The 11,853-nt window shown below is 33.2% G+C and overlaps 1 protein-coding gene across 1 annotated transcript; it reads left to right on the top strand.

Moving 5' to 3' along the window:
• Positions 1-207: 207 nt before the first annotated feature.
• LOC111715227 (alpha-1-syntrophin) lies at positions 208-11,640 on the top strand. Its single transcript, XM_023490532.1, has 17 exons — positions 208-300; positions 1,168-1,229; positions 1,477-1,598; positions 2,116-2,167; positions 2,323-2,373; positions 2,794-2,924; positions 3,212-3,289; positions 3,353-3,465; positions 4,345-4,448; positions 4,901-4,992; positions 5,265-5,336; positions 5,904-5,964; positions 7,152-7,235; positions 7,748-7,872; positions 8,381-8,430; positions 8,787-8,865; positions 9,437-11,640. The coding sequence occupies exons 3-17, from the start codon at positions 1,495-1,497 to the stop codon at positions 9,441-9,443; spliced, it is 1,203 nt and encodes a 400-aa protein (XP_023346300.1). The 5' UTR covers positions 208-300; positions 1,168-1,229; positions 1,477-1,494; the 3' UTR covers positions 9,444-11,640.
• The last annotated feature ends 213 nt before the right edge of the window (positions 11,641-11,853 follow it).

Raw genomic sequence — 11,853 nt, 5'->3', positions numbered from 1 at the left:
GGGGGGGGGTTATACGTTTTCATTTTATTGAAAAATAAGTCCCTTATAAGTTAATTCATTCTTTAAGAGGATAATTTTGCAGTGGTTGTTGTAGCTGGAAATGGTTTAATTTGAGTAAAACTTGGTCAATTATTATAGCTTCCCCTTAATCTATGAAATCGTCTTCCCTCTCAGTGTTTGGGGTAAACTTACTTTGGAGGCATGACATTAATTGTTATTATTTAAAAAATTTATTTTGAAAACATCCTATTTTTTTACAGGCGGATACAGATATATCAATACCCAAGGATGTCCCTCCAGGTTAATTTTCTAAATTATTTCATACATATTCTTCCTCCTCCCCACCCCCCCTCCAATCAATTTCGAACTTGAGGATTGTCATTTTTTGCACATTTATTGTAGATAGAAACTGTACTTGACGTACTCCCTAAAATAAAAATTTCCTTAAACTTTCCATATGGTTTGCTTTCCTTTTGTTATGTTAAAATATTAGTTAACGTTTTTTTATGAAGACTTGAAAATTTACTTTTGTTTTCAAGATTGAGGTTTTATGAGATTGATATAATTTATTAATTTAAAATTGATACAATTTTTGTACATCAAAAATATCGAACTTGATCGAAATTATTTACACGTGATGAAAAGGATTTATGTTTTTTCTTTGATTTGTTTTTAATTGTTTTTATTTTTTTCTAAAACAATAAGATGAAAAGTCATTCCCCTTTTTTTCGGTTTTCCAGTACTATAGATTTTTATTTTATGTCCTTTTTGTTGCTTTGTTTTTTTTCCTCTCTTTTATTCATATAGATGTATAGATGAAAAGTCATTCAGTTCATGTTCACATTTCAATTTAAAGATGAAAAGTCTGCAACTACGCTTGTAAATTATTTTGATCAAATCTTAATTAATGGAGAGCTCTGCGAAAAGCAGCTCGGTACGGCAATAGGTAGAACGAGACGTTTTTCTCTATGATTCTATAAATGAAGAATACTATTGTCGATTTGTTTTGTATTGAATAAAGTTGTTAAGAAGAAGATTTATGTACATGAAATGGAAAGGATTTATATACAAGAAATGACGAGGATTTATGTACAAGAAATGAATAGGATTTATGTACAAGGAATGAAAAGGATTTATGTACAATAAATGAAAAGGATTTATGTACAGGCCGAAGAGAGGTGACCGTGTACAAGTCTAATGAAAATGGTGGACTTGGAATATCAATTAAGGAATTGTAAAACTGTCAAAATCAAGATTATTTTAAATATAATTTAATTCAATTAGGAATATTTCCAAACTGAGAGGGTTCTCTGTGACCTGCATTATTATTATTTATTTTTCAAAGAAGGTTTTTATTTCCTGCCGACTCCTAATCGATCTTTTCCACTTAACTTTAAAAGGGTTTATAATATACTTGGGGGATAGAGACCCCCCCTCCCCCCTCCCTCCCAATTGACAGGATTTACAATGCCTCAGGGTGGCATAGAGAACAAGATGCCGATCTTGATTTCTAAAATATTCCCTGGGATGGCTGCGGACCTGACCGGCGCGCTACATGTCGGAGACGCAATCTTCAGTGTGGATGGAGTAGATCTTAGGTGGGGATAAATATATCGATTTATATAACCTTCTACGGGGTTACCCACAAAGGATGAGACTTCAGAAACGACCGTACGGAATTTTTACTGTTTTTTTTTCATATATTATTTATTATCGGCCTGGAAGTATAAACTTTTTTCTTTCGTTGCCAAATTTTAAACAAGCTGTTTAAAGACTATATTTCAAGGAGAAACCTTAATTTGAACTTCTAAATGTCATGTTTTATGAGTTTCTAGTCGTCTTTACAGTCTCATAGTATGTGGGTAACTCTGTATCTATCATCTATCTATTGCTCAATAATTAATATCTAAATATCTATATCTGCCTATTCATTCCAATCGATGTATCTATCTATATCTTAAATATTTATAGATCTATATAACTATATCTATCTATTTATCTATTTATGACGAATTCAACATTTTTTATGATTTTATTGTATCATATGTTCAACTAGTTCCATCGATCTATATCTATCTATCTATACATCTTCCTTTCCATATTTTATCTAACAAGGGATGCTACTCATGATGATGCTGTGAGAGTACTCAAGAATACGGGACCACAGGTGAAGTACAGTACAGTACAGTACAATAAAAATAAGTATCACCTAGTTACAACTTTCATCAATATGTAGAGCAACTGTAATGTTTTAAAAAACTATTCTGAATAAATGTCGTCTTTCTGTTCCTGTTAAATGTATGATAGTTTATTTATTTTCAGGTTAACTTGGAAGTCAGATACTTAAAGGAAGTTACTCCATACTTTCTCAAGGTCAGTAACTCAACTGAAAAAATTTTTGTGATTCTAATCATAAGCGTAGTCAGGTGGGGCTATGGGGGCCCCTTGGACCAGTGAAAACTGGATTTCAGGGGATTTTCAGGCCCCACATGTGCTGATTCCCCCTGTAAAGAATTTTATGAGAATTTCTTCCTCCATTTTCTTTTCAAGAATTTCTAATTTTAATTATGGGTTATCTTTAACAGTCTGTTTGCGGATTTTATGTAGCAGAGACAAAGAACGTAATCTTACAGAATTGAACCTTATTCCTACAAAATCTTCCCAATTTTTACTCACATTAACATTTCAAGTGTTCCTCAGTGTATCGGGCATGCCACTCTATTCTACAATTGTCCTTTTTAGTTGTAAATTATTTTATAAGAAATGTTTTAAATCATGGTTATAATAATTAAGGCGACCTTACTGGGAAGTATTGGTTGGGACGGGTTGGATTCCTTCCTGGTTCCTGAATCCAGTAGATTTCCCCCTGCCAGCTCAAGAGCAGATAGCAGGAATATACCGCTACACTTCTCCATTGTTTCAAGGTATTCTACTTCTGAAAACAAACAAAGTACCAGTTGCACACTTGTAAACCAACCAATTTTCCATTTCTACTTTTGAGAACTTATTCAACTTTAAAACAAACATAAAGAGCACGAAATTTATATTGGAACTTAAAAAATTTAACAACCATAATTTTTTTTTAACAAATAATGCAATGAATTACTATTTAACCCGATAAATCATTTAGTCTATTTTTAAAAACCAACAAAGATGATTTTTCTAATTTTGTAAACTGATTAAATATGGCCCCTACACAGCAACTTTTCAGGCAATGTGTTTCTGGGGATGAGGCTGCCAGATGTTTTGAAGTTCTGTGCCCGGATCAGAAATCATCTTGTGTGTTTAGGTAGGAAAGAGATTTTTAAAAAATAAAGGTCAAATTGAGAATTTTCTAATTTTTTTTTTTCAGAGCGGAAACAGCTGGGATAGCTGCTGATTGGGCCGCTAATATTGCAGCTGTTGTCCGAGAGACCTTTTCTGAAGCGGGGCTATTAGCCGGCAGAAGCCTGGGCTGTGGAGTAGGTAGGTCGTCTTTCGGCATTATTTGACCTTTTTTTCTTCTTTTCAAACCTCTCTTCTCTTAATAAGTTCTCTTTCCTCTGTCGAAATTCATTGTCTTTATGTCACCTCTTTCTTCTTTTCTTTTACTCTGAAGTTTAATCTTGTATTTTTATATTTTTTATATTTTGAAAGATAATTTTTTGCTCTAATCAAAAGAATATCCTCCATGTAGTAAATTTTTATTCATGCTATTGACAAGAAACATTTACACTAGTAAATACACATTTTACATTTTTAAATGTGTATTGTACATGTACACTCAGTTGTACTGTTATTCTTATCTTCCTCCAGAGCCCGTTCTCTCTAAAGATAGTGGTCGTGTAGTTCACGTACTATGGGGGACGATATGTTGGCCGCTAGATGTCTCATGCTAATTTCTCATCTGATAGATAGATAATTTCTCCTTTCTTTCTATGGAAGGAACGGCCTCAGGTATAATAGGTTGGGCCCGGCTTGAAGTTCAACATCCTGTAACATCAGAAAAAATATCGTTTTAGGCGCATTCCTTTCACGTCCAGACAATCACCAAGATTTTAACAAATATCTCGGCTAAATAGTCAGAAAAGCCAAACTAGTCTCTGATCTAGTCAATCCTGGTCTCTACGGGTTGTACTCTTATACTTATCTCCTTCTAGGTAGAATAGGTTGGGCCCGGATTCAAGTTCAACATCCTGTAACATCAGAAAAAATCTCGTTTTAGGCGCATTCCTTTCACGTTCAGACAATGAACAAGATTTTAACAAATATCTCGGCTAAATAGTCAGAAAAGCCTAACTATAGTCTCTGATCTAGTCAATCCTGGTCTCTACGGGTTGTGCTCTTATACTTATCTCCTTCTAGGTAGAATAGGTTGGGCCCGGATTCAAGTTCAGGATCCTGTAACATCAGCCTCTAGTGAATCCTCATTTGACAGTGGTACAAGCAGTGGGGGAGGGTGGACACAGGTTGGTAGGGTTAATCATGCCAAGGGGGNTGGGCAGGGTTCAACATTAAAAGGGGCGATGTGAATTTGTTGGGTACTCCAAAAAATAATTAAAGGGATTGTATTGTCTAGGTATTCCTGGGGTTAATTAAAGGGATTATATTGTTTAGGTACTTCTGCGGTTAATTAAAGGGTTTATATTGTCTAGGTACTCCTGGGCTTAATTAAAGGGATTATATTGTCTAGGTACTCCTGGGCTTAATTAAAGGGATTGTATTGTCTAGGTACTCCTGGGCTTAAATAAAGGGATTATATTGTCTAGGTACTCCTGGGGTTAATTAAAGGTGTTGTGTTGTCTAGAAACTCCTGGGGTTAATTAAAGGGATTATATTGTCTAGGTACTCCTGGGATTAATTAAAGGTGTTGTGTTGTCTAGGTACTCCTAGGGTTAATTAAAGGGATTATATTGTCTAGGTACTCCTGGGGTTAACTGAATCCCATTTACTCTGGTGGGATACTGTTCCTAGTACTCCTCAGCAGTGGAGTACACCACTTAGATGTCTTAGGTTTTGTTTTTTCATTTGCTTGTTTCTTGATATATAATTTATTTATCCTTCCATTTTCGAATCCATTTGTTCATTAAGGAATATATATAATTAGGTAAACAATTGATCATATTTTATTTACATATATTAGATTGATTGATTGATTGGACTGATTGATATGATTCATTGATTTAATAGATTGATTGTATTAGATTTTTGGATAAATTGATTTTTTAAATAATTGATTGATTGATTGATTGATTGATTGATTGATTGATTGATTGATTATTAAGACTGATACAGACTCGTCTCGTGAACAACCGAACAGCTGTGTTCCAACCTGAACAGTATTCAATATGCATCAGGTTAACATAGTTAGTCATTTAACAGCTTTTTTTCAAATATTTTATTTTGTCTAACAACTTTCTCCCTAATCTTGATCAAATGTTGACGAAACTATTTGAAATTCGGTAATGATGATGGACCAAACCTCTATAGAGTAAATAAAGTAGATTTTAGTTCCAAATATTATTGAAACCTGGAAAAACGGCAATATCTTACACATTTTTGATGAGATAGGTTTCAAGGATACCCTTGTGGGTCACTTATCATTACGATTATAGTCCCTCAGAAAAAAAATTAAAAATGTTAATCCGTGGTGTATATCTTTAAGTACTACCCTCCCCCCCCACCCCTCCCGGGGAAAATATTTTTTTTTTAAATAAACATGAAAAGGCAAGTTTTTTTCTTCTCCTTTTTCATATCAAATATTGGTTCATTTTCCTTTTAAAACCAGTTATTTTCCCAAATTCAGCGAATAAAACCCTTGTTTCTGAGAAGACGGGGTGGGGACGATTTTTTTCTAGGAAAATATACACCCCTGATGTTAATTTAGTTTAAATATTTGTTTTCTAATTTATAGATGTGTTTAGACATGGAGGAGAGGAGGGAGTGAGTTGTCATGTTATCTCTCTAGATAATAAGAGCGACCAGGTTTGTTATCTCTTATTAACACAGCATTATTTAGCTCAGGGGTAAATGTTTTCTGTAAAAAATAGCCCCCCTTTTAAAACTTTTTTTTGGTAAAAAGTATCCAAAAGAGGCGGGACTGCAAGTTTATGTCCAATTTTCTATTTTTCCCCTGAGCCCGCGATTTAAAAACTTCGGCTCGAGCCTTAATTCCTTAAACCTGACTTTAAGACCCAATCTAAGACCCAACTCTGACGACAGCTGGTGTCACGTGATTGACAGCTGCAAGATCTTCGGCTCGACTTAAGGAGTTAGGCCCAATGAAATTAAAACCGACCTTGGTTGGTTTTAGTGGAGAATAAGGCTCAATGTTGCTTTTTGTTCTCATAAAAACCTGGAATGCGCCAATTCCTGTAATGAAAATCCGCCAAATAGAATATTAAATCGGTTTTTTAAACTCAAATCTGTTGAAAATAAGATGCAACTTTAATCCGAAATCTCAAGCCATAAATAAGACCCAACGACAGCTTAGACCCGAGCCATATTTTCCAGAATTTTTTAAATCGCGGGCTCAGATCTACAAAGTTGTGTTTTAAATTATATACCCCTGTTGTAAAATTATGTATCCCTGCTGTCACAATATTTACTAGATTGCTTTCTAGTTCTACTTCATGTTTAATATCTTTTTAATGTTTAGTGGTGTTCTTTTTTTAAATTTACACAAATAAGATTTTTACGTAAATCATGGATGTAAAATTCAAAAAACATTCAACAAATATACATTGATTGAAATCATATATAAATTTTCCTTACAATTCAATTTTAAGAATAACTTATTATAAACTGTCCTCTCTTCAACATATCCCGTAAATCAATAAATCATGTACTTATAACTTCTTACATCCTAGACAACCAAGGAAATACATAGACAGGATTTCGTTGTTCAGTGGATTTTGAAAACAAATAAAGAGGAAGTTGAGAACTTTTATCAAAGATTTTTAATCAAAATTATGTTTGTTTTATATCGAAAAGAAATTCTTAACTGTAACGAGTTGAATACCAGATTAAATAGATATATATTTTATTTAAGTACGAGAATACAGTTAAGGAAAATAACAATTACAAAAAGTGTTCAGGCCAAAGAGCTACCTCTTTCTTTGTCTAGTATGAAATTTATTTGTCTAAATTCAAATATTGCTACTTTTTGTTAGGCTGCGTGGGCTACAAGAATTGTAGCATCTACCTTAGCTGCAGCTAGGCGGGTCAAGAAGTGGGTCACTCAGGTCACCTACAAGGTAGGAAAACCAGTTATTAATCTGGCGGATTGTTTTAATTAATTGGTTGGTTGATTGCTTGATTGTTTTGTTTTTTTTGCTTGATTGATTTTTTAGTTGATCGATGGATTGATGGATTGATGGATTGATGATTGATGGACTGATTGATTGAAAGCTGGATTCTCTAATTGATATATTGAATGTTATTGTTTTATTGTAGGATTGATGAATTGATTAATTGATTGATTGATTGATTAATTGATCCATGGACTGATTGATGGGGGGATAGATATATTGATAGATAAATAATTCATTGAACGAACGACGGATTGATTGATGGGGTGATATATTGATTGATCGATCAATCATTTGCAGAATGACGGATTGATTAATTGATGGAATAATGGATGAAAATATAAATGGATTCATTAATTTATGGATTGAATTATTTAAAGAATGGATGAATGAATGATTGCTTGATTGATGATTGATTGATCTGTTGAATAATGTATTGAGTTAACTCTTGTATTCAGGGAAGATCTTGTGAACTATGCGTGGATGCTGATGAGGGTTTTCTACTCCGTGATCTCAAACTTGAGCAGTTTATATTCTCCAGACCCTTCCCTGACCTGGTCACTTCTAGTGATGACGGAGCTAGGTATATTCTCCAGACCTTGTCACTTCTAGTGATGATGGAGCTAGGTATATTCTCCAGACCTTGCCACTTCTAGTGATGATGGAGCTAGGTATATTCTCCAGACCTTGTCACTTCAAGTGATGACGGAGCTAGGTATATTCTCCAGACCTTGTCACTTCTAGTGATGACGGAGCTAGATGTATTCTCCAGACCTTGTCACTTCTAGTGATGATGGAGCTAGGTATATTCTCCAGACCTTGTCACTTCTAGTGATGACGAAGGTAGGTATTGAAAACTATAAAAATCCAGAAATCGGTTTGTGAGAGCAGTAACGTCTTTACCCTGGTACGTTTCTGTTTCTGCGATGGCCAACCTCTAAGTTACTGAAAGATGGGTTGTCCAAACTAAAATAATAATAATAATTTTTGAAGCTCACAAAATATTTACATTTTAAGTTTTAAAGAGTTAAGGGGTTAAGGCTTTTTAAAAAAAAAATCTCTTGAATATTAATCTGAATATTTTTATTCAGACTGCTTTGGCTTCAGTTCCGAGAGACTGGTGAGGAGGAGTTTGATCTAGGTAAATTAAAGGGATAGTTCACCTTGATCTAGGTAAATTAAAGGGATTGTTCGAAACTTGATCTAGGTAAATTAAAGGGATTGTTCAACTTGATCTAGGTAAATTAAAGGGATTGTTCAACTTGATCTAGGTAAATTAAAGGGATTGTTCACCTTGATCTAGGTAAATTAAAGGGATTGTTCATTATGATCTAGGTAAATTAAAGGGATTGTTCAACTTGATCAAGGTGATTTAAAGTGTTAGTTCCAGGGGAGTATACTAAATTTGAAAATTAATTTACTTTGATTAAAACTATCAAACAGATATATGTATAGATATTGATATTTTAACAATAAAGTTTATGATTTTTTTCATAGGAAAAAACCCAAAACCTCTGGTTTTTGTCATTCACACTTTTCTGTCTGCTAAGATACAACAGCTGACGGATAATACAAGGTAATTTTGTTTTAATTTATAATATATGTAGAGCTATAGCTCTAGTTTCTATCTGATCGAATTTTATAGTTTTCTCTTTTAGAGACAAGAGATGTATCTGAGACAAAGAGACAATCTAAGCTTCTCCCAGTTGCGCATGTGAATTTCAGTAAAATGCTTTTTTTTCGCCTCAAGGATGGTCATTGATCAAGTGAAAAATAAGTAAAAAATAAATAGAATGACATGTCCGGCTTTTAACCTTTTTCTGTTTATGAAAGATGGCGATATCTGTATTTTTCGAGCTGCAAATTGAGCCCAGGGAAATTCAAGCGATAGTGTAATCTCTTACACTGTACACTCGAACACTCTGTCTAAATTACGTAGTGATAGTTCTCAAATGTTCTCATTTTTCAGACTTAAAAGGTTAAAAAATTCTGAAATGTTTTAGTAGGGGTCGGGTGTTTATTCCTTTAAAATTCTTGCCCCCGCCCTTTCCTTCCAAAAAGCAAATGCGAACTTTGAAAATGATGAAAGTTTTCAGAAAATATGCACTGTAGCCATTGTCCCATAATTTTATCTCTGTGTTTTTCAGAGGATAGCTAGCTGCGCCGTTGAGAATCTGGGATCCAATGAGAAGCTTCCTTGTGTAATCAACCAATCAGGAACCAGAGAGTTGGATTTTAACCAATCAGAAATCATAGAATATAATTTCAACCAATCAGAAATCGGAGAAAAGGATTTCAACCAATCAGAGATCAGAACAGGAATCAACCAATCAGAAGTCAGACTAGGATTTTACTAGAGAATAGTAATTTATCCAATCAGAGATAAGAACAGCTTTGACAACATCCAATCGGACCCTGCCTTACACATTTTCTACCACCTCCAATTTCAATCAATCAATATGTTCTTTTTAAAGAATTAAAACAATTCGATGTACAATCACTTTTAGCAACTAGGCATATAAACTCTCGTTTAAATTCCAGGAGTATATATTTTGAAGAATTTTGAAAATATTGATTTTCAAATAAGCGGGGGGGGGGGGGAAAAACCGGCAAGGTTCTTTTTCTTACCCAATTAAGTCATAAAAAAAGAGATTTTTTTTCCAATTTAAAATTGTTTGTTATTCTTCAACAAAATAAAGAGCTCTGGTAAATTCTCTATGGTACCATGATCTCTAGGCAGCATGTATTTGGCAGCTTAAAGGAACTCTCAATTCAAGAGTTACAATTTACAATTTACAATCACATCTATTTATGAGTTAAAATGAAGAAGTTATCATTGTTTTTCTATCTGAAAATGAATGATATCTCATTAAATATTGACTCGTGGATTAATCAATGGAGCGTGTCACTTGAAATCACATAGACAGCCCTTTAAAATTTTTCATGAACTAACCCAGAACACTGACGCACTTTTAAACAAAAACAATTAGATTTTTAAATCGTAGATTAACTAATTTGATTCTCGTAATTTTAGTCCTTTTTCTAGTCGCATCAAAACTGTTAAATTTTTTAAATTTTATTCCATTAACTCCTATTTGTATAACTTGTTTTTTTTTATGCGTAAAATTGGTATTTTTCCATCAGAATTGATTTATTTTTATTTCGATGAATCAATTTTTATAAACTCTGCATTTATTAACCTGCATGTTGAATTGTTAATTACTGAATAATTATTATTTTTTTTTCATTTATTAACCTCATTGTGATAAAATCGAGTTCGGCATTTACTTAAAAAAATTAATATAATCTTTTTGTTGTACAAATATTTAGATAAAAGTATCATTAACATAATTTTAAATCTCCCTCGGATAAAGTACAAGGCGACTTAAACCCTTTAAACTTTAAACCATACGAATATTGTTTTGCTTCAGAAATGTTTGTTGTCTTAAATGTTAACATCTACAAAAACTTTTTACATAATCTTATTGGACCAATATACCTGTAAATACAAAAATAATTTGACCTAACCCTGAGCTGGGAATTTTTGTATTGGAGAACTGGCTAAGCCTAGTAATTCAGCAGCTTAACTCGATATCCAGTTCACAGTTTAAAGGTGACGAGCTTAAAGTAAATCCGGGAATCTTTAATTCTTAAATCCGCCAAATCATCTCGGAAACAAATTCTGGGAAATGAAAAGGTAGCCAGACCTCCAACTCAAAAATGTTGCTCTCTGGGGGTGGCAGTTGTTATTGTCAATGTTGTGTGCTTTTAGAGTTGAATGTTTAATGGATCAAATTCGAATTAAAACCGGTTAAGCACAAGTCTAGATGTTGACCGTAAACATTGTTTAGAAATATAATAGTACCGTAAATAAATTGCACAATACAATAAACACCTTCCCTTTGTTTAACCCCTTTATTGAGTGTCAACTCTCCTATGTATAATATACAGGGTCAATTTTATAATACACTTGTGGATATCCAGAAGGATAAGGATTTGTTCCCGAATCCTAATCGTATTATCTCGCCCCCCCCCCCTTTTTAATGTTAGAAAGATGATATAATTTCTAGTATATAATTTCCTCATAGAGAAATTAAGAAGTATAACTTTTTCTTCGAATTTCTCTCCCCCTCTCAAAAAAATTTCTTTATAAAAAGATAAAAATTTGTTTCTCCCAAAATTCATTCACTTTCCCAGAAGCAAACTTATAATAAAGATGAGGGGAGAATGGATAATTTTGGAAATTATAGAATCCAATATTTATAAAATAATCTGTATGTGAATGTGAAACAATTTTGATTGTATACTAACCATTGAACCAATAGCCATGAAATATGGGAAAAGAATTGAATCTTAAGTGTCAATCATCTGTACCTATAAATGCTAACTGTACTTAATGTCTCTTCAGAACTTCTTTCTCCCACTGTACAGTGTAAAATAAAACCGGTTTTTTTCTTGCGGATTGCTTGGGACTATTTTTCTAAACACTAATTATTTGAAGCGATAATCATGTAGAGCTATAGCTCTAGTTTCTATCTGATCGAATTTTATAGTTTTCTCTTTT

This window comes from Eurytemora carolleeae, unplaced genomic scaffold (assembly GCF_000591075.1).
Source record: "Eurytemora carolleeae unplaced genomic scaffold, Eaff_2.0 scaffold769, whole genome shotgun sequence".
NCBI classification, from domain to species: domain Eukaryota; kingdom Metazoa; phylum Arthropoda; class Copepoda; order Calanoida; family Temoridae; genus Eurytemora; species Eurytemora carolleeae.
This window is presented reverse-complemented; position numbering and strand designations above follow the sequence as displayed.